Source organism: Temnothorax longispinosus, chromosome 3 (assembly GCF_030848805.1).
Source record: "Temnothorax longispinosus isolate EJ_2023e chromosome 3, Tlon_JGU_v1, whole genome shotgun sequence".
In the NCBI taxonomy this organism is placed as follows: Eukaryota; Metazoa; Arthropoda; class Insecta; order Hymenoptera; family Formicidae; genus Temnothorax; species Temnothorax longispinosus.
Window position 1 is genome coordinate 18,696,449 of NC_092360.1, and position 23,816 is coordinate 18,720,264.

The 23,816-nt window shown below is 34.5% G+C and overlaps 1 protein-coding gene across 6 annotated transcripts in view; it reads right to left on the reverse strand.

Annotated features, from left to right (window-relative positions):
* Hdac4 (histone deacetylase 4) overlaps window positions 1-23,816 on the reverse strand; it is a 132,397-nt gene that overhangs the window by 49,415 nt on the left and 59,166 nt on the right. For 3 of the 6 annotated variants that reach the window (XM_071774250.1, XM_071774251.1, XM_071774249.1), the window contains exon 2: window positions 8,359-8,677. The exons of the other annotated variants lie outside the window; for them this stretch is intronic. In XM_071774250.1, the coding sequence (XP_071630351.1) occupies window positions 8,359-8,413 (55 nt within the window). In that variant the 5' untranslated portion in view covers window positions 8,414-8,677. The remainder of the gene's footprint in view (window positions 1-8,358; window positions 8,678-23,816) is intronic. 6 annotated transcript variants of the gene reach the window in all.

The following is a 23,816-nucleotide window of genomic DNA, read 5'->3' on the forward strand; positions in this document are numbered from 1 at the left end:
GACCAAAATCGTTGTCTGAAATTTTGCATATTACATAATATTTAAGCGTTAGATAACGGTCTTTATTAATAGCACGCGTGTATGTATTATTCAATTATTAATAATATTCGCTAAATATTAACTAAACTTGAATTTTTTTTGAAACTGTCTCTCGATATAGTAAATATCTTAATAAAATAATCTTTGTTATTACCGCCGCACTATTTTTGTTACACAAATTTTTTATGTTTAACTTCACGACTCGACATTCGCTATAGAAAGATATTCCAATTTTGTATCTGAAGATTTGCGAATTTTTCACGCGCTCGATATCCATCTGACGTTGAGAATGCGGGATGCGAAAAATTACGGCTTGCAAAAATCAGCTTAACGAAAAATTCGTCGATACAACAAGAATAGGTATATGTGAAACCGCTCGAATCGCGTACATATACGAGCTTCGGCGCACGAACTTATGCATGCACACAGAAAACCGAAGCCAGAAATACCTGGCTGCTAGAAGTTAAATTATTCAGGAAACTTCGTGCGATTCGCAGATATTCTCGGAAAGTGCTCGATCGACGCACAGAGGGAACAAAGTTACATAAAATGTAAATCGCGATCAAAACGTTATCATTTATCAACCGAGGTAATGAAAATTATTATGCAAAAAAATTCCTTTAAAAAGATGTTAGTTTTTCAAAGTGTTCATCACGTCTTGAGATTAACGTGTCTAAATTATTTTTAATTAATGTGTCAATAGTTTTATTAGCGATTGAAAAGAAATATTACATGTCTTTTCGCACTTTGACCTATAATAGTATCAATGACAAAACTAAATTTTTATATATATAAAAAAAAAACTTATAAATCAAATAATATATAAAATATAATAAAGAAATTAACTCTTAAAAATATTTTTGCGCGCAGCAAACGCATCTCTGGTTTTTCATATTTTCATAAATACGTGGTATCTAAGCTATTATTCTAATTAATGGAATTAAAAACACGCGTGACGTAAGAATGTTACGTGGCGTTTTGGAAGGCGTTTCATTTATCGTTCGTCTGTAATTATAGAATAGCTCACGTAATCGGTCATTCAATATGAAATTACGCGATCGGAGTCTTCCTTGCGCGAGTCTATTTTCGCATGATTATATCTAATCAAGATGTCATTCTCACAGAAATGTGCGACGTCTCCGTAACTCAGTTTCGAAAGAATCTGTTACGTTTTAATGCCCGCACAAAGTATCGATCCAAATCGGCCTGAATATATTATATTCAATTTTACAATTGCGCGCGTGCGATGCAATGGAATGAAAGCAATAAGATAAATCAAGGAATAAAAAATAATATCGTCCAAGTGTCGTAATAAGCTGTTAAAAGATAAGACACGCGAATAGTTCTGTCCAGAAATGTCCATTTAGAATAAAAAATAAGCAAAAATAAAATCATAAAATAGCGAAAAGCAAGTTGCAATTATCTCATTATCTGTTAATACAAATCGATAACTCAATACAATACAAAACGGCATCAAAATAGTGTGTACGAATTTGCTGAAGACCATCATTGAAATATGTTAATGTATCTCTCAGTCAGTTGCACGCAAAACGCGAGTTCTTCTTTATATTCGTGAGAGCGAGCTCGGTTTTCCTGTTGCTACGCGATTTCGCGTTCGGCGATATTAATTTTATGAAACCTATTATACATTCGTTGGAAGCATTACACGTCAGTGGTTACACCAAGCGACGAGTGCAAGTGCATCGGGAATGCATTGAAACTCGTCGCAGTGTTCGGTTCTATCGTGGTGCATTCTGTGGCGGCCGGGCTCTCTTTGTGCATCAGGAACTCTGCGTGCACGTTGTAGTGGCGTCGCGGCGCTCATCGACGCCGTCTCCGTCGACGCGGACGTTGCGAATAACGGACGATAGCAAAGCGCGACATACATTTTTAAAAACATAGCGCCTGACGGACACTCGCCAGCAACATGCGGAGTCGATGCATTCACCGGGCGGCCGCGTTTTAACGCCTGCCGGCGCCGCGCGTGAGCAAAGAATAGACGCGACATTTCGCAGCTTATGCACTTGCCTCGTGTCACGATACCCGCTCGATCTTCATTTAATACCACTAATACAGGCACTGTGGAAAAATAAAGAACGCGCGCCCGATAGAAATTCGATTCGCGAAATGACTCGATTTATTAAATGCGATAAAGCATATATTTCATACATAGGCAAATAATATCCTGTATTAATCTAAAGTACATACGCAACACAACATAGTGTATCAGTTTTTCTCTTTTCTTGATTCTTATTCATGCTGAGAGAGAACAGTATTTGATTTTCGAATTTTACTCCTTAAATCGAGAATTTATTCGCTAACAACGTTACTCGTCGTTGCAAATTAAGAATTTTTCTCGACGTAGCGAGAAAAAGCAGTTTGAAATCTTTTTAACACCTCACGTGTCAATTGCATTTAATTGGATTATATCAGCACTATATAATGTTATGATTTCGAATTCTTTGAAACAAGCACGAAATAAAGAAAAAGACAAAGCAGTATTTAGTAAGAAGATGTGCAAGCACCCTTTACTTCTTCAATCCGCTTATCGTTTAAAAAATTTTGGTGTGCATGAGATTGGATTTTTGAATAATGCGCGCATCGATCTTGTGATATACGCGAAAGTTCGCGCGTGTGCGAGACAAATTCCACGTACGACTTCGCTTGCACGCCTGCGAGTCATGCGATTCGCGTGCCTCGATTTCACGTCCCCGTGAAAATTGGCAGCTATGCGAGAATGTGTACCGGCGAATCGGGGGACGAGCCGCGTTTTGTCAGTGAGACTTTTCGCAACTCCGCGCAATAAGGTCTCGCTTTCGCTAAACCGCTGGAGTAGAAAATTTTGTCGATATCCATTTACCTCAAAAAGATCAATTTCACTAGCTCGCTCGTTCAGACATTCTTGGCGCACGTATATTGTATATTATATATATATTGATTTTATAAACTCTTGCATACTATATCTTAACGTAATTTTAATCAAATGCATATCTTTCTTATATCACAGAGAAAAAAATATTCTTAATTTGAAAATATTTTTAGTTTCAACGTGGAAATTTTGAAATGAGATTATATCGCGTTAAACTTGCTTGAAGAAAATTGAAGAAAACTTGTTTGAATAAAGTCATTATATAGTTCAACCAAGAAAAAAATGTTGAAATAAAAAGTTGAAAGTTTTATAAGAAGATATAGATTGTTTCGTACAGGTAGTACATACAAGCAAGATCACTATAATCTTCTTATATGAATGTCAACTTTTTATTTTAACATTTTTTTCTTGGTTGAACTATATTATGATTTTATTCAAGTTTTCTTCGTTTAGCGCAATATAATCTCGATCATTTCAATATTTCCACGTTAAAATTAAAAATATTTTCAGATCAAGTATTTTCTTTTTCTTTGTGCATAAATACGTATTTTATTTAAAAAAATTTGAACAAAGTCAATGATATTTAAAAATATATGCGTTCAAATTTTAACCCTTAAATGCCACACCTCTCAACAATCTCGTAAGTTCACTGAGAGGTCTAAAAGACCCCAGCATGAAAAATATCTCCTTACTCATTGATTTTTTGATCTTTAGTTATGACAATTTTTTTCAATGTTGTTCGAGGTCTAGAGAAGAGTATAATATAGAAGAGCATTCTTGTTTAAAAGCATGTAAAAGAATATTTTTATTACGTTTTGCATTTCAATAAACTCTGTGTGCTACAAGTAGTCTAAATTATTTAGAATGCAATTTTGCAAAATATTAAGTACGTAGCTTATAATATTCTTAGCGCATGAAATAAACGTGTTTATTCAACATTTTTCAATATTTTTTCATCATTTTTTCACCATTTTTTCAATATTTATACGGCAAATATTTATTTATACTGTTTACAGCTTTCTAACCTACTAGCAGTATCCTGCTATTAGGTTAGGAAGCTGTAAATAGTACTGGCATTTTACCCCTATCTAACAATAAGTAGTGGCATATTCCCCCAAGATGCAGTTTTATATTAAAATGAACCTGTATTATACGATTGCCAGTAAAACGAATCGGCGACGTACTGAATACTTTTATCCTAACTAATATTAATAGAACGACAAGCTGATCGAGTTAAAAATAGTGAAATGCTTGAAGAATATCTTATATAAAACACTATTCTAAAAAGCACGTTGCCGTACTTGGTCATACTGTACTTACCCCATAAAAACTATAATACTGACAGGAAGTAAGTAAAACTTGGGCAAAACGCCAGATATAATATTTTTAACAATTTCACAGTATTTACAACGCTCCTAGCCGTAGCTTTGTTATAAACATAACGAGTGGCATATTCCCCACAATAGCATATTCCCCCCAGTTACCCTATGTGTTAATAAATATAATTTAATTTTTTACAAATACCGAATTATCGAACGACTATATTCGTTTCTGTTCTTGTGGAAATGAAAGATTCGGGAATTCGCATCAACGTCATTAAGGTACATCGTTCCCATTCCTCCGCGTTACGATGTAGCTACATCTCTCGCAACGGTAAATTTTATTTAATGCAACCCGAGCTATACTGTGCCCGAGCCTCGTCAGAGTCTGACCAGCTGGGCTGCAATACGCAGAGTGCGTCGAATACGAGCAAAGACAATTAGGGCCCACATTAATTAAGGTAATTGCGCTGCACGAGCAACCTCCTACAAAGTGTTCTCTCCGGATGTACGCACTTAAACCCCGTCTAACTGCTAATTACAATAAATTTTATGCCCATCTCGACAAGGCGTTCGATCATCTCCTTCCCACAGTTCGCGGAAAATAAGAGTAATGTTCTTTTCCTTGGAGAAAAAAAAATACCGACGGGCTGGTCATCAGCGATTATAAAAGGCGAAAAGATATTGACTATCGCAGCTGATTTGACATCCAAGAAAAAGTTTGATGTATTGTTTAGAGTTAGTTCATTAAATTTTCCTTGAAATTTTCACATCTCCCTATACAGGTACCTAAATTACACTTCTACAACATTTTTTTCTTTGTTAATATGTTATTTTATAAAATATAAGAACATTTTACACGCGAGAAAATTTCTCTTCGCGCATACATTCGCAGATTGTTTAAAATTATCTCTTAATAAAGTCGTGGGTTTCAAAAGGCTCACCTAACAAGAAATTAATTATGCATTAATTATGCATGTATGAACTATTCATTATTAAATTCGTAGTGTCAAATATACTCACAATTTGAGCCATTTTTATAACTATTCCTATAAGTCGCCATTGCTCTTATTCAATACGTTGATTTAATTAAAACAATGTTAATTTAACCACACCAATGAAGTTAAAATAATACTTGTTTTGTGTTAAAATAATAAATTTCGACACACATGATAGGTAAAAATAACAAAATGTTATTTAACTCAAGGTATTGATTTAAATTTCATCTTTTAATATTTAACAGTGTTGGTATATTAATTATAATATATTAAATAGTGTAATGAAATTAGAATAAATGCTATCCCATTTAAATAATACCTATTATCTAACTTCGTTCGTTACCAAAAAATTTTGAAGTCTGGTGAACTCTATTCTCTCTCTAACTACGTTCTAACTACAGTGATTCGACCTACTGACAATTCTGGCGAGAGAAGTGACGTTTCTGGCAGCGGTCCCGTCGACTTGAACGCGCACTTCGTATAAGAAACACGATCATCCGCCCGTTTGCTATCTAATTTTCACGCACGATTTCTCGCCATCCTCGACCCGATTGTCTTCGCGGCCACGTACATCGTGTCGAGCAAGTTGATGCAGGCTAGAAGAACAGTGCATAGCCATTTGCAAAAGATCGATAAAAACGGAATGCTGTCTCGGCACAAATAGATGAATAAAAATTCATGACTTGATCAAATTATAGATACTTTTTACTATTTCCCATCTAATAAGAAAAGTTATTAAATAATATATGTAAGATGTTATATATATTCTAATATCTATGCATATAGAATTTTACAAATCATAAAGAGTCAATAAAATTTTCATTAATTTTTAAGTCAATTTTATTATAAGTATAACTACTCGATAAAGCATTTAACGTTGCAATTCTCAAAAACTAATCGTGACCAGCGAAACACACTTTTATCCAAGAAAAATTAAATCTAAATTCATGAAAAAAAATTCACGAAAATAAATAACGCAAATTGAAACGTCTAATTCCGTTCTAATAGTACGTTCTAGAATGGAACGATTCTTGTGAAGACTGCGTCACGCACACACAGTAGCGCGAATAAATAAATATTCCAAAGCACATACGCATGCACACATGTACATAACATGCACAACAATAACCTCTGAACAAGAGACTATTATTAGAGAATAAAAGTCGGTGTGTAGGTCAACGTAGGTCCACGGTTCGACGTCCGCATAAATATGAAACGCATAAAAGAGGATATACACGCGTATTATACAATGTGCGTTTACATGCTTGCGTACTTGTGTCTGCGTCGATATATCGAAAACAAAGCTGTCTTTTAGAGATTAATGTATTAAGACAAAAAATACTTAGTTTTTGAGAAAACTTAAAATACTATTTCCATCTTTGCATTTGATTTCCGGAGGAACATACGAAAAATAATTTTTGTTACGATTTTTATATTCTGTTACAAGAGAAAATTTTGGATTGCACAAAGATTAAAATATTTATGAAGTCATTGTGTGTGCGTGTGTGTGACTCCGGTGATTTACAGTAAATTAATAACTGTACGGTCAATTACCCATCATCCAGATATAACCGACCGTTCTCGGAACATTGTGTTGCAACCCTATTACAATTGTTTTGCCATCGCATACGCGATGTCGCCGGCTGCATAATTAAACGATTCGGGATAGTCACGCGATGGAAATTACATTTCCCACTTTAGCTGGGGTTAGAAAAGAAGGTAGGTCGCTTGATCACGTTATGATGAGTTATAGTCAGTAGATTATGGTGTCGCAAATTCCCCTATAGAAGTCTGAAGAAACCTGATTTTCTTCGATGATTTTATACATATATATCAGTAATATATAAAGTAATGTAAGTATCACGCACAATTAGAAATTACAAGTATATATAAAAATAAGATTAATATATTTGGAAACTACGTCTTGTTTTATACATAAGTCTGTATAGTTAATGGGAGATTTTATGATATTTAAAGTGTACTCCTATACACATGTTTTAAAACTAACTTTATAAAAATAAAAAAAACAATCTTTATACAATATTTTTTAACAGATAAAAATAATTTAAGTCTTCGTGGATATACGAGCCACGTTCGGCTGTACTCTTTAGATTTAAGGGGACAATTAAGAAACACTTCAAAGCTAGAGCGTAATTAATTTAAAGATTTAATCGGTGCAATAATAAAATACTTTACAGATATCGATATAGAACTTATTCTAGGGACCAAGATAAAAAAAGAAAGAATCGTATATACTTTTTTTTGCTCATGTCTCTGGCCGGTGGCCGGTTGCTAAGATTAGACGAACATCCGCTATATATAGGATGACATTTGTGTATACGTGGCCTCTTAAAACATGAACTGACACACGTGGACGCCGCCTCTTCTCTTCTTCCGCTTCGTCGAGTGAGCTTTAAACCGACTCCTCTTTCACAAAAACTTAATTCAGAGTTTAATCCGAGGTAATTAATCCGAGTAAGAACAACTAATATTAAATACTCAAAAACAACAATAATTTAAAAATTTGAATTAAATTTTTGCTTAGGAAAACTCACTCTCTATTTTATAAGACTTTTCGCGCAGATTTTGCAATAAATCGAAATGCAAAAGATTAAACAGTATCGTTAATACTCACGTAGTAATCGCATGAGCTTTTTCTCGATGTAAATATTATTTTAAGCATTAATATGGGACTAATATATAGAGACGATTGATAAGCGATGTCTTATTAAATCGCTTAAAGATCTCTTAGAAGACCTTTTTCCATCTTAATAATAATAATAATAATAAAAAGAAAAACAACAAGAAAAAGTTTATTGTTAGGTATTTACAATTTTCATCTATTTTTAAATATAAAAGAGTATAGTAAATTTTAAATTATTTCTTAAATAAACTATACATATTTAAAATAAAATTTAAAAGCAATTCAATGAGAATTATAAAGATAAAGATTTCAAAAGGATATAATAAGAAGAGATTCGTTATAGTCTCTCTTTAGGAGAAAGAAAGAAAAGCCTTTCAAGTAGCCAAAATTCTTTAAGGAGATACGCTGGTTTGCGAAAAAGAGAAGATCTTTAAGAACCCAAAAGGAAACCGGTTCGATACCGCTAAGCACACGTTCTTTGATACGTACCTAGTTGATTCGTGTGGTGCATATTGTAAGTGGTAGTACCATAGTCCAGGGCCATATGCCACACTCTTAAGTAGTATATCCACTGAGATATTTAGTATCCACTGCGGAGCACCATTCGGATCTCTCCCTCTCTCTCTTACTTAACACACCGGTTTTAACACTCGCAAACGTAAACACCGCGATTATCTTTTCGCCACGAGACACGGATTCACGTTTTCCGAAAAACTAACAATTTACAAACATCACCCTTGTCTTATCGGCGAGATTTTCTCTGCGTTCGTCGCTCTCTACCACTGTTTTCGCACATCCAAGAGATGATCTAGAAAGAGAATAAAGGAGAATCATCAATTCATTTGATTTAAAATAGATTAAGAAGTATCGTAAACAAACAAAAGCTTTTACTAATTACTACACGGAGAAAATTTTATAGTAAATATTACTATGGTGTCGCACTAGCTGCGGACCATCGAGGAATTTCAAGTAAAAATACTATAATTATTGTTTTAAAAACGATTAAATAACGTAATTTTTACCATAAACATAGTAATTTAACTTAAAATTCCTCGATGGTCCGCAGCTAGTGCGACACCATAGTAATATTTACTATAAAATTTTCTCCGTGTATAGAGCTGATAGAGCAGTAATAATAATAAGACTTTATTACAGAAAAGCAATTTGTAAAATATATATGTATAGATACACAGATCTGTGTTCTCTCGAAACGGCTAACATTTTTCTTCTGTTTGTATTTTGTTCTAAGGAATTTCCAAAATTGTAAACTTGAGACAGCATCATTCATTTTTGAATGGTGCAATGCTCGTAATTTGTTTTTCTCTCCAAAAAGAGAAATTTTGTCGACACAGTAATATTTCTCTAGCGATTGAATATAAAAATACTTGAAACGCAAGTTTTTACGATAAGTTAAGAGGCAAACGCGAAGTAATACGCAATAATTAAAAATAGCATACAGAAGTTAAAGATAAAAATAAAATCTCAAAATTTTCTTAATTTCTATAGTCCTCTATCTACTTGAGATTTGAGATGCATATTGTCGCAGCAAAACGCGTTTTACACGTTTTACAGATCATTTATTATAACTTATTTATATAGCATCTGCAAACAATATTGTTAACAAAAATCTATAAATTAGCATAAAAAAGAAAAGATTAGAATTTACATTATTCGGATATCTTATTTTGAAATTAGTCACTCTTAACTCTTTCAGTGTTGTGGACGTGTAAACACATCCAACAAATGGCACATTGTAGACAAATTTACATGCCCATCACTGAATCATGCATCGCGAGCGCTATGGGCGTGTTTACACGTCCGGCCCTAACAGTAAATAAAAGTATTGGGGAAAAAAAAACTGAAGTAAGTATGTCATAGGCAGAGAGTAAAGTATTCCGCGCACGATCTATTCGTTAAAAGTATTCAGAGCGCTGAAAGAGTTAAATTATAATAATTATACGGAGTAAGATGATGAAACCTTTTCATCATCTTCTCTCTTTTTTGTAGTTGACTAATTTGTACGAAATATACCGAAACATGTCAATTTCTAGGGAAATGTATGATTCAATAAATATTAAGGCTCCTGCTATCAAGAATTTCTTGCTATCAAGGCGAGAAATTACCCTATTTTATGTAACGGTATTTTCCGAAATAAAAAGACATTTCAATAAAAAATCACTATAGATCGTTTCAGCACACTTCTAAAATTGACCGGATACTATCCTTTTCCCTCGACAATAAACAAACAGCCATAAAACGTGCAAATCTTACCATACGGTCAATTTTACGAGTTTCACAAATACGTTAAACGTTATAGCACAAGTACAGAGCGAATAATAAAGAAATTTAACGCAACGCAAAATAGGTTGTTAACATGTCACAAGACAGAATTCTCCATTGGAGAGAGTGAGAGGAGAGAGTTCTTATTTCTGCCGCGACGGTACGGCGCCACCGTCAACGCAGAGTTCTCAGCTTAGGGACCAGGAGCCTTAAAATTACTGCTTTATTTCCTTGATCAGGGTAGCTACCTCTTGCAAAATCTTAAATAGCAATAAGAGTCAAATGACACGTCGTTTAAAAGATCTTTTAATTCTTTTCAATTTGAGTGAGTGCTTCTCGAGAAATCACATTTGAAAATCTAAGGTGTTAAAAATTGATCCACGACTCTAGCGCAGTGTTTGTAACAGCTTTTACAAGCTTAAATTTGTTGCCGTTGTGGCGCTTATCAAAGCTATGACTGAGGTCAATTGAGTAACAATAAATCTTGTCAATGTTGTCGCTGGTTTTTTTTAAGAATGCATAAAAATAGAACGCAATATTCAGAAAGAGTTCAAATTATTGCACTATATCTTGGAAATTAAAATTGAGCTGCAACTCAAGTATTCAATAAGAAACATCTGGAAAAAAATGTTTTTTATATTTATATCTTGAATCTGTTTAAAAAATTTTGTTTAAAAAAATAGAAATTGGATCAATGATCAAAATATCATTTGGAGAGTCTTACAAGAAATAAAGCCATTGAAGTAGCAGTTGTAGGACATGTATTGGACAATACATATAGTTGTAGACAAGACAATTGTCTGAAGTCTCGCAAATATCTTATAAATTAGTGTTCGGAGGATTTTGAAGACTTATTGTTTTCCATAATACAGAATATGATACTAATTTACTCTACAATATTTGTTTTTTCGATGAGTGCATGTTTCTTTTAACGGAACAATCAACCGACATAATTGTCATTATTAGAATAATATCAATCGCAAGATATTTAGAGAAATATATATCCTATACAACATTCTGAAAAACTAAACATTTGCTAATATCTTTAGGTAAACTTATTGTTGGACCCTTTTCCCTGTCAAATTATTTGACTGGAGAATTATATCTTAACCTGTCAAAGAATTACATCAATCCAATGATTATATAAATTATTTATTTATAAATTTATTGATTATATAAATTATTAATAATGAGAATCCTTTCAGAAAACAATTTATTTTTTCAGCAAGATGGAACCGCTTACGCAGAACCGGTTTAACAATTTTTCAATTATCATGTTTTCCCGATCATTGGACAGATAGGAGAAGTCTGATTGAGTGAGATTGCCAGCTCATCTGATTTTCCTTGTTGGATTTTTTCTTCGCGGACACTTGAAAAGTAAAATTTATGCCGCAACACCGGATACAAGATCCACATCAAAAAATGGTGGATATGAGTACCGTAGAACAATGCTGAAAATGTTTCAAAATATTCGCAATATAACTTTAAATATAAGAGGCTTTATTAACCGTACTGGAAAGTATTTCAAACATTTAATAAAGTAAATTCTTCTATAAACAGCAAATTTTCAGTTTTCGATACCTAAAACTTATAAAAAATATGATCAAATATACCAAATGCGACTTCTCGAGAAGCATTTACTCAAATATAAAAAAAGAAAAAACTTTCTTTACTGTAGTTAAAGAAAAATAAAAGATTTTTAAACCGATGCGTTACTTGACTTCTATATTGCCATTTAAAATTTTTGAAGTGGTCACTACTCTAATTAAGAAATTGAAGCAGCACAGTTGAATTTATCACAATCGTACAATTCTCTCAAAAATAAAATCGGTCTTTCAGTATATTTCGTACAAATCAGTCAATAAGTACAAAATTGTATTTACAGATCGTGTGCAAATAAAAAATACAAAAACCGTGCAATGTAAATAAAAGTACAATAGCAGCCATTATACGTGAGATAAAATTGACATTTATTATACGTAAGATAAATTCGTGAATAACGTCGACGCGAACGCTAAAGAATGAAAATCTAATTTCGTACCTCCGACAAGTGTCTAATGTCCTTACTAACAATAATCGCGATGAACGACACGTGCGGAAGTGTTGCCAAATCGTATATATCGTATTTATTTTTCTGACGCTATAGCTGGCTATTTAAAGGTTAAGTAATAGCGTTGCTCACGTTTAACTGTACGCAGTCTTTTAATATTGACGCGATTAATACGTAACCGTCGATTTCGCACGTGTGCCCGAGGTGTATGATTGATGATAGAACTATTGCCGGAGCGGCGAAACACGAGATGTTAGAATATCTCTCATTCTCGTCGTCATTTATACGGCTCCCTCTACGTACAATCGATTTGTGAGCAAGCGAGAATAAAATATTAGTCGCATGATAAGTCATGGGTCTTCATTTATCAAGCGAAACTGTCTTGTCGGCTGGCATTAACGTTGCGACATTAATCGCGCAATAACGTAATATCAATTTTACAGTTTTAGATCATGAACGGAAATTATATTTTCTCCAATACAGTATGCAGAATCTCGTGTTTTTTAACGATACAAATATGTAGAATAAACTCTAATGATAAATGTATAATTAAGTTACATTTCGCAGCAATTATAATAATCGGTATTATAGACGAGAAATTCAAAATATTTCCAACTTTTACACACACGACTTGTTTTAATAATGATAATTTATGAGCTATGGTTCATTTCGTATTTCCCGCTTCAATTATAACTGCGGCACGCGAGAAATTCGAAACATTTTCAACTCGAAATGAAATCTTTGTTTCGCTCTTACGTACACATGACTTTCGTTAAATATGGTCCTGAAAAAACACAGATAACGCGAGATTGTGTACGTTGGGAAGGCGAGTCGATCTTTGTCGATATAGATGCAAGCGAAAGAGAGGAAGATCATTGACCGCATAATAGATACAAACAACGAGAGAACTAAGCTAACGTCTCCTCCGCGCCTGAAGAACCTTTTATTTATACAGCGCAGGCGCGTCATTACTCTTATTGAGATCGCGACGAAATTCGTTTTTCCTTTTCGTATAAAGCCGCGTAGTACATTTCCATTTTTATTCCCGCGCTGTTTTAATTCTTCACCGCGGAGATAAATATCGAGCAAACGCCAGTACGCGAATACCAAACGTAAATTTCTGCTTTTCGTATAAATATCTAAACTCCTCTTACGCTAATTTTGGTAGCTGTATGAATAATTGTATCGTTTAATCGCGCAAACACCATTTTCATCGATCGTCGAACACAATCCGAACTCTATAATTAATGACAGAATTTAAAAATATAGTAGGTCATTTTGAAGGGAATTTAATAAGCTTTAAGATGCTAAAATGTAAAATTTAATTTAAATATTAATTTTGCTGAAAATTAGAAAAATGTGAAAAATAAGCTTTCGGCAAAATCGCAAAAGTGTGCTCCTAATATGAGAGACCCCGGAAAATCGCTAATAAAGTGCAAAATACATGATATTGTAATTAAAAAACTTTATTTAAAGTTTTTGAAAGACAAATGTAACGGAGAAGCATATATTTGCAACAATCGTAAACCCACTTATACTCAATATTGTACCTATCTTCCCCCTCCATGCACCCTTCCCTCTTAAATCAAGGTCAGCACAGTCTTATAAATTCGTATAAACCTTCCCTTAACGTTAATATAGTATTTTCTCTTCTTTTATTACTATAATATACAATAACTTTCATACTCCAGCAACCCAGTGTACCCTGAGTATTTCATGTTACGAGCACCACGCCTTGCGGTTTCGCGATCATCAAATTTAATCTCTACAATTGAGCAACTCAACATATCCCGTATTTTCCTATTAATACGACCTTACTCTATCGCTGCATGCAGAACTTATTGCCAAATATTTATTAATTATATAATAAACAAGGTTTAAAGACTCATATCCATGACACTTGACAACATCCAATTTCAGAATTTCTTTCTCTGCAACGACTATACACGCACAATTTAGTGAATTTTTCACTAAATAGGTTTTACCCTAAAGGCAATAAGTTCATGGTAGAACCAACAGATAGGGCCTATTAGTTTAGCAGAAACCTCGCTGTCGCATATTAGGAACCTATCTCATAATAGGGGACTTTCCTCTACGTATTTACTTTTGAATATATTTTCTATCTATTTAGTCTTACATATGCATATTTTTATTTAATTTTGAATTTTATATACTTTTAATTAATGAGTTGTGTACTTATTACAATATATAAATTGCTATAACGTAACCTTGTGACTAATCTATTACAAGACCACATAAGAGATTATCGCAATTGAATGCAACAGAAAATATATGCTTTTTTATTACTTAATACATTACTCAACGTACGTGTTATGCAATTCGTTCTGTTATCGGGGAGATAACGTCGTTTGTCATCGATTCGGTATACGAATGATAGGTGAACGAAAGCGGAAAGAGGTTTCGAGGTTGGAGGATGGAATGTTCGGGAGAGGCAAGTAGTTGACCATTCACGTCGTAAATTGATCCCTTGACTTCGCCTAAGTGGCGCGAATGACTGCCATGACGTCATCTACCGTTTCCTTTTCTTCTCTTTTATCGTAAACCTTTTTGACTCATGGACAAACCCTCTCTCTTTTTCTCGCCACTTAATCAATGTTATTTTATTAGTCGTAAATTCATCTCGACGAAAACTTATGCCACATTCTTTCTTGATAATCTCAGTACGACTACGCATGGGCAACTAAGCAGCAAATACAACGCGATAACAATTATTAAATTAATAATAAATAATTCAGTTTATGCGACACAATAATTGTTGAAGATTTTTTGTATTAAGTAAGTAGATAAATCTACTATGCTGATGCTATTGAAACGAAGATCAATCTAAAGTAAAAAAAGGAAGTAAAAAAAAGTAAAAACGATGGAGTATTCAAGGAGGACTGTCGAGAGTCGCATGACGGTTTAAAGAGGGTGGTTGCTCAACTCAATTTGATAAGAATTAGTTCAAATTTATGGAGAATATTCGCCTATGGAAATCTGTCGTCCATGCCAAAGTTGAAGACAATTGTCTGCATGGTTGTCGAGTAATTAATTATTGAAGTTATACTCTTGTCTCTCTCTTATATACACGGACGACACAGCAAAAATGTTATCTAACCTGTAATGTAACTCTCGAAAGCATATTACAAATAATAAGAATTTAATGAAAATAAGTGCAAATAATTCTTTTATATGTATTTAGGAAGAACTTTCTCGAAGACTGAAATGATTCGTCTTTATAGTTATCAAGAAATTGTAAAAATAAAACAGAACCACATTTATTATTTGAATTGATTCCACATTTCAACGTGAATAATTAGTTATTTGTGTAACAAGTTGTGTAACACGTGTTACACACCCTATTTTATATTACAAAGTGCGTGGAAAGTGGCTTATTGCGCGTGCGCCATCTGTGTGACGGATGGCCGATTCCGCACGCGCAAGAGATTTCTCACTCGAGGCCGTGCAGATATTCTCACTGCGTGCGGGAATATCTCATTCCTGCACGGGTTCAAATGGGGAATTTCTCGTGAGAAATTGGCTATTTGTCGCACAGATGGCGCGCGCGGAATGGGCCACTTTCCACGCACGTGATATAATACAAACAACTCTTTTTAAACCTTAAAATAGCAATTGAATGTATTCCACATATTTATTTGCCAAAATTCGTTTATTTTACGCGACGAAAATCTAACCTATATGCTTCCCCCTGCCGCGCCGCCTGCCCCGCAGCGGGACGTCAACGTCAACTAACCTCCATAAGTAGAGGTCACAGGATTTGCATAAATAAATATTAACAATGGTGCGATTGCGATAAGATCTGCTTGAAATCTCAGCCACAAAAATATAGCGTTGAAGACATCTTTCATTTTTCTTTTTTTTCTTTTTTTTTTAACCCGTTGAGGTCACATGGGGTTCAGTGGACCCCAGGCTTTTTTTTTTTAAGTATACTATTTTGAGAGTAAAACGCAGGAAGTTTTTTTGCTCTATCTCAAAAAATTTTGATGAATATTTTTGTGAAGAGTCAAATTTCTCGAAAAAATTTTTTTTTCTCGCGTTTTTTCAACATAAAAAAATTTAAAGAATTATTGGATTATAAAGAGGAAGTCATAAACTAAATTCCAGTTCAAGGTTTGAGTCGATACATCAAAAAGAACGCCAATGGCAACTGTTGTGGGGTCAATATTCATCAAAATTTTTTTAGATAGAGCAAAAAAACTTCTTGCGTTTTACTCTCAAAATAGTATACTTGGGGGAAAAAAAAAAGTTTATTGGACCCCATGTGACCTCTACGTTACTTTTAGGAGGTGTGACCTCAACGGGTTAAATAAACGAAGAATTCGTATTCGTACTATTGGACGGCGATAGTGAATTTCGTTGAACATCTCGTCTGCGTTATGAAAGCGGAGCTGCGACATTCGGTACGTTTATTTATGGTCGTGCGTATTACACACCGTAATCATCGTTGGAAATGGAAAGGAACGGTACGATGACTGACCCAGTTAACCTTTGCGTCTCCAGCGGTTCGACGTAAAAGATTCGATTCTCGGCGAAATCACTCGTGGTCGAATCAATTTGATCGATTCCTCCGGCATACCTTGTCAACCATTCAATCGAGAGGCATTCCTCAAATATCGCACATATTGATTTTCCCTCGCGTGCAAATAAAATCACGTGTTCACAGGAAGAATAGATTTAAATCGATGAAAGGATTTTACTACGCGAAGCGTGATAAATGTATACCTTTACAGCTGGCCTTCTACTATGTAAAAATAAAAAAAGTAACTTAGAATTATAAGCTATTTATGAACGTTCACTCAGGCTCGCTACAAAAGTAATTTCTATCTACGCGCGCACGAGTTAAAACAATTTTTATTTGCGGAACAACCAGCTTATAATTCTAAGCCTATAATTTCTTTTACTTCGTGGTAGAAGGGGGTGGGAGTCAGCTGCACAAGGGTATGTAAATTTGCATTTATGCAATGGCTATCCTCTCTATTATTAACAATCTCATAATTATACAAAACAATTATTATTAGCGAGTTGATATTTATATAATATCTAAAATAAAGTGTTAAATCATGATGAGTATAGTAATTAAACCATCGTACGCTATTTCCTATGTTTGCAAGGATTTTTAAAAATATTAAGAATATATATTTTATACTTATTTGAGTAGACCATAATAAATGATATAGATGCATACATATATACGTATAAGGTTTTAGTAGTTTCAAATTTATAATTATTTAACTTAATAAAGTAATCTCAATATACCTATATAGCGTGACTTATGACAACACTATTGACTAAAATATTATGTAACTTCTCTGTTAGAAGAGGAATATTTTGGAGTGAGAACGCGATAAAAAGAGAAAAAATAAAAATCTCGGGATCCACGAGAAACTATATACACGATACGAATCTATCGATCACGTCCTAAGTTATCAATACACACTATCTATAATTCGATCGGATCTTTTCTCTCTTAGCGGTAACCACTTTGCGAATGCTCTTCTGAGGTGGAGAACCTGTACCATTAGCGGGATGTTGAACTTGCCTCCTGGCCGCCTCTATATGCGAAGACTCCCTGAGAGCGCCAAAGGCGATTATAATGGTATTCTGGCATGCCAAAAAAGAAGATTATAAGGCGCGTTGGCGACTTTCTTCTCATATTATAAAATATAAACGGAAATATAAACGCGTGGTTGCAAAGCGACCAAATCTGTCGTAAATAAGAAATATCTCGAGAAAATAAGAGAAAAATCATTACAGAGATTGTGCGAATCTATTTATACACATAAGTGATGTATATTTTTTCTTTAAAAAATCGTAAAACATAAGTGGGACGACAATGAATCAAATCGAAAGGACATTTGAATAAATTTCAATACACGTGTCGAGCAATTTGGTATACATTTAAACGGCACAAAATGATAAATATAGATTGTTTGGGTCAGATTGGGTCGTCTCCCTCGTCCATATAGGTCGCACCCGTTAGAGCCCTGAGGCTAGACACACCTATGTGAATCGATATTAACATCAAATTATGTTTCAAGAAGAATAACGTTCTCTATTATTTAAAAATGAAATGCGTTATCCGTACACCTTGGTTAACAATGTTAGAAAACATCAAATATTCTCATAAAAGTACACAAATACAATTAAAAATGATTTTGTATTTGATTTTATAGTTTATTAAGATTATTATATATTTCTAAATGGAAATGGATTTAACATGTTCTTTTATGTTATAACACGTTTTCGTATGCAAGTGCATTTACTAATATACATATATTATAAATATGTATAATACGTACACAAAGAGCACTATATCAGCGCAGATCGAGTTCTATAGTCAACAAAATAATAAGATTACTTCCTCTTTAGCTAAAACCGGAAGGACAATTCATGCCTTCTACGTCTTGCACGATCAAGACGTAGAATCGATGATACGAACAAACGATTAAAAAATCCTCGATATCGGAGCGCAGAGACACGGAAATTCCATGAGAAATATAGCATGTGATGTGGAAAGGCTATAGACGACAATTGTACATGCGGAATCGTGTGACGTGTTCCTCGAGGTGACCGAAGAAAGTATATACTCGAAGAGAAAAGTCGCGGCTAGTTCGTTCCACGCATCATATATACGCGCGTACAAACATGGATACATACACACGTACACATCCGCGCGCGCGCGTACGCAACGTGTTCCAACTCGCTGCGTATAAGACAAGGTATTATTAATTCACTAATTTATCCAACACACCGCGATATATACCTGCAGCCATATAGTGATTGAATCGATTTTTCTTTAAAAAGCGGAAATTTATGCGCCACGCGGTAACACAGTCACCGTGGAACGTGGTCAGATATATCGACCTCCGATTGGAAAATAAATAATTGGAATACTGGTCACTTCTAGCTCGTCGAAATACTAGAATAATCTAGAATGTAAAACTGATGACGAGAAATTTTTGTGTACAAAATTTAAGATATTATTAGAAAATGAGAAAGAGGGTTGCTTGCTCTTTAAATTAACTCGTACTCAATTAATATCCGGTTGTTATTTCTGCGCTACGCTTGCGAATCTTTGAAGCTCGTTGCTTTCAAAACAATTATTGCTTAAAATAATCTACGTGCGAATAGGTAAATTATGTAAGTCACAATTGGCTAAAACATCATTATTAATTTACTGCTTGTATCATTCCGTGAAACAACTCGCACAAAAATTGCTGTTTTACGCGTGGACACATTATAGTCGATATAACGCAACAACCGTTCGATTAAAGTTAACAGTAGACTCGATAGAACGCGAACCGAAAGACAAATCTGGCGATCGCGCTACTTTGCCATCGATCAAAAGTCAAGTCTCTAACCGGTGTGTCAGCAATAGAACACCACATTCGACACACAGAAGGGGACTATACATATATATATATTTTCGCGCTGCCCGATTCCTTTCGTTTCACGATTGCGCGCCGAAACCTGTCCATATATCTCTTCCTCTCTTTCCTTCCCTCCTCTCTCTCTCTCTCTCTCTCTTCCTTCCCCCTAACTCTTTCACGTGCTCTCTTTCTCTCGAAAAAGCGACTATCTACCTACCCAGTACCTACCGAGAGTCTATTTCTCTCGTTGAGTAACCGCCAAGAATCTAAATTCGACGTTGCCACGCCTCCGAGACTTTTCACGTACCGATATACAGCGATAAAAGCGCACCACGGAAATTCGCGTCGCGCAAGTCAATCGCGATACTGACAACAAAGGCCCTCGTACAATGAAAAATATAAGGAACAAGGAACAAATATTAACGATTAGGAAAAAGAAATCAGGAATAAAAGCTGGTGTAGCATTAATACACGGCTAACAGATTAAAAATCTATTTTGCCTGTGTTATTCCCTGTTTCTGCTGCCTGTGTTTTTCATCGTGCATCCAGCTTTATTCTTGATTCTTTAGTCCTAATCGCTAATATCTATTCTTTGTTTCTTATATTTTTTATTGTGCGGGGGCCTTAAGTCGCATTCACTAGATAAATCGTAGCTGTAGAACGCGAAAAATAATTTGTACCATTGCTATTAAAACAAAAAAATGTAAAAAAGCCTTAAGCTGTTTAAATATTATTTCCTTGTAATTATTAATGATTGTTAAATTATAATAATAAAAAAAAAATATATATATATATATACTATATTCTATAGTATATAGAGGAAAGTCCCCTATTATACCACATCTACATATTTTGTGTGATTATCAGAAGTCTATGGGCAGAATTTAAAAATGTAGTAGGTCATTTTGAAGGGAATTTAATAAGCTTTAAGATGCTAAAATGTAAAATCTAATTTAAATATTAATTTTTCTGAAAATTAGAAAAATGTAAAAAATGAGCTTCATGCAAAATCGAAAAAGTGTGCCCCTAATATGAGATACCCCGAGAAATCGCTAATAAAGTGCAAAATACATCGGTATTGCAATTAGAAAACTTCATTTAATGTCTCTGAAATACAAATGTAATGGAGATGCTTATTTGCAATAATTGCAAACCCACTTATTATACTCAATATTTCCAGCTCAGCCAGTGTGCGCCCAGCATGAGCATGCGATCGCCATTAGCACACTTTTATAAGTTCGTATGAACCTTCCCTTAACTTTAACATAGTATTTTCCCTCTTTTTATTACTGTACAATAACCTTCATACTCTAGCAACGAGCGTCACTCTGAAATATCTCATATTACGGACCCCACGCCTTGCGGTTTCGCGATCACCAAATCTCTCCTCTACAATTAAGCAACTCAACATATCCTGTATTTTTCCTATTAATACGACCTTACTCTATCGCTGCATACAGAACTCGTTGTCAAATATTTATTTATTATATAATAAAAAAGGTTCAAAGTCTCATCTTCATGGAACTTGACAACATTAAAATTTACAATTTCGGTATTCGTAACGAGTGCATGCACGATCAAACAATGAATTTTCTACTAAATAGGTTTTACACCAAAGGGCAATAAGTTCATAGTGGACCCAACAAATAGAACCTATTAGTTTAGCAGAAACCCCCACTATCGCATATTAGAAGCTTATCTCATAATAGGGGACTTTCCTCTATAATTAATGTTATTATTATTATTGTCATGTCATATATATCGTACCAATATTACGATAAAATAATCATAACGTTATTTATTCGCAAATACTATTAACTATATCACTCAAAAATTGAAGAACGATATATTAGAGATACAATAAGGAAGATGTATGAAAATAAAAAATATAGGATAACTCCGGTATATATGCCACAGCTAAAGAAAACTTAATTTATCGAATACCATTTACTGTTTAAATCAAATGAATTATACCAATAAAAACTTTATATACTGTCTACTACTATAAAAAAAAATATAAATATAAAATATTTATTCTTTGTATTAAAAAAATTTTTTAGAAATTCTTGCATTTTTGCTATATATCCTAGAGAGGTGGATTATATGACATTCATGGGTAAAATATACGCCTTATAAAAAATTACAAATAATGTTTATAAATAAGGCAATAAAATGTCATAATAAGTTATAAAATGTGTGTAAGAAGTTTATTAAGATGTAAGAATGATAAACAAATTATAAAACTGAAAAATTTAAACAAGAAAATACAAGAGCGATAGATGCATTAAAGATTAATTGTTATACGCTCCAAAAAAAGAAGGAAAAAGAACACATAGGAGATTTCGAGTTTTACAAAGTGCGTCTGTACTATGGCATAAATCCCGCATGCTAACTTGCCGTATATCCCAAACAGGAGAGATATACAAGATATTAAGTTAAACAAAAAATACAAGAGCTGTATGTAGATTCTTGTAACGGCTGATGCCGCACGGCCCGATCACGCGTGGACATCGCGTGCGAATTGTCGAACCAGGGGGAGATCGCCGAACCCGCGGTATCCGAGACCGCGGCGAGTTCAGTCACTCTAACAATTGCCAAACTAATAGATCGATCGCTCTGAGTTCGCCCAGTCACTAACGTTTACTTATAGTATTTTATTTGCATATATATATTATAAATAAAACGTGGAGTGTCTCCGAGAAGGATTGAAATCCGAAGCGCACGACCAATACAAACGATTATTATAATTTGACAAGTGCCCGCCGTTTGTAGTACGCGCGACCAGTGTGCATCGCGAAACGTTGTACTACTATCATTAAAAATAAATTCTTGTTACCAGCATTTTGCATTGTACGTTCAATGGTACAACAAGAGCTATATGCACTTGTATTTTGCTGTATTCCATTATTTACTATTCCTTTTACATTCTTTCTACAGTAATCATTTTACATAGGTCGAATCGTAACACTCGTAACACAAGATCGCGCTTCTTACTACGATGAGAAATCGATTCAACTCACGACAGTTCCGTTAATATTAACAGTATTAAAACACTGAAATTACAACACAATATTAAAATGGCATAAAGGCACATAACAGAATAATAATTGCGAGCAAGCATACATTCATTTTCATTCCTTCTATTTTTTCTGACATCTGCGGCGTAAATACCGGAGTTACCCTAAGAACCTTTTGCAATTGATTAATCGAAATGTGTTAAAATGCATAAAAAAAGTTAATAACTTATTAAGCTGCAGTTCTTATTACGGAATTATTATAGACATTAATAAATTAATCTCTTTGCAACGCCCGCCTTTGGGTCTTCTACCGTTTTCTACCGAATTAAGCTCCGGTCAACGAGCTCGTGTATCAGCTGCGCGACGAGGCGAAAGAAAGGCGAGAGAAAAATCAACGAGGCCGAAAGAAAAGAGAGAGAGAGGGACCTCCAACAAACGACGGCGACTCCTACGCTTTCCTCGCCCTCGTACGCATCGCTATTTTCGCGGTCCCGTGCAAAATTTGCCGCCGTTTTGCACATTTCATCGCTACTTTCGTGTCTAATAATATATTCGCCGATCACACACACAGCTTTGCGTATACGCGTGCGCGTGTGTGTGCGCGATACACGTACTCGCGCACACCCGCAGCGTGGAACGAGTTTCAAATACGCGTAAACGGGAGCGGCGAATGTAAAGGCAAGCTCTCGGCATCTCATCATGCGTGGCACAGTATTGAATTCTTGAAGACACCTAAATGTGTAGATACGGACGCGGTAGGTACCATAAAGTACCGGTGTACCGACGGCGTTTAATTTAATTTTTTTATCGGCATTGGAAAATTTTGGTCGCGCGTGCGATGTAACGTTCGATGGTCCTTTTGCGACAGAAAGGGCGACAAAGTAAAAATCTTTCTGAATACGTCAGATAAATGAAACTTTTCTCGCTTACGCAAACAAAAATAAAAATGAGAAAGTATCCTTTTACTGTCTATGTTCTGTCTGTAGGGAAGACCGGGGCTCGTTGGTACAGTTTTCACAATTTCAGCATTTGAGTTTTTAAACAACTAATTTTCATGATTAAACAGTACTAATATGATAGAGAGAACCTTTCTCTACATTCTCATGCCAGGAACGCTCCTATATACTGTATAGTTTCTTTGTAATAAGTGAAATACGAACTACTGCATTGTAGCAAACTTGCCCCGATAGTAGGGTACTTCTCGATAAA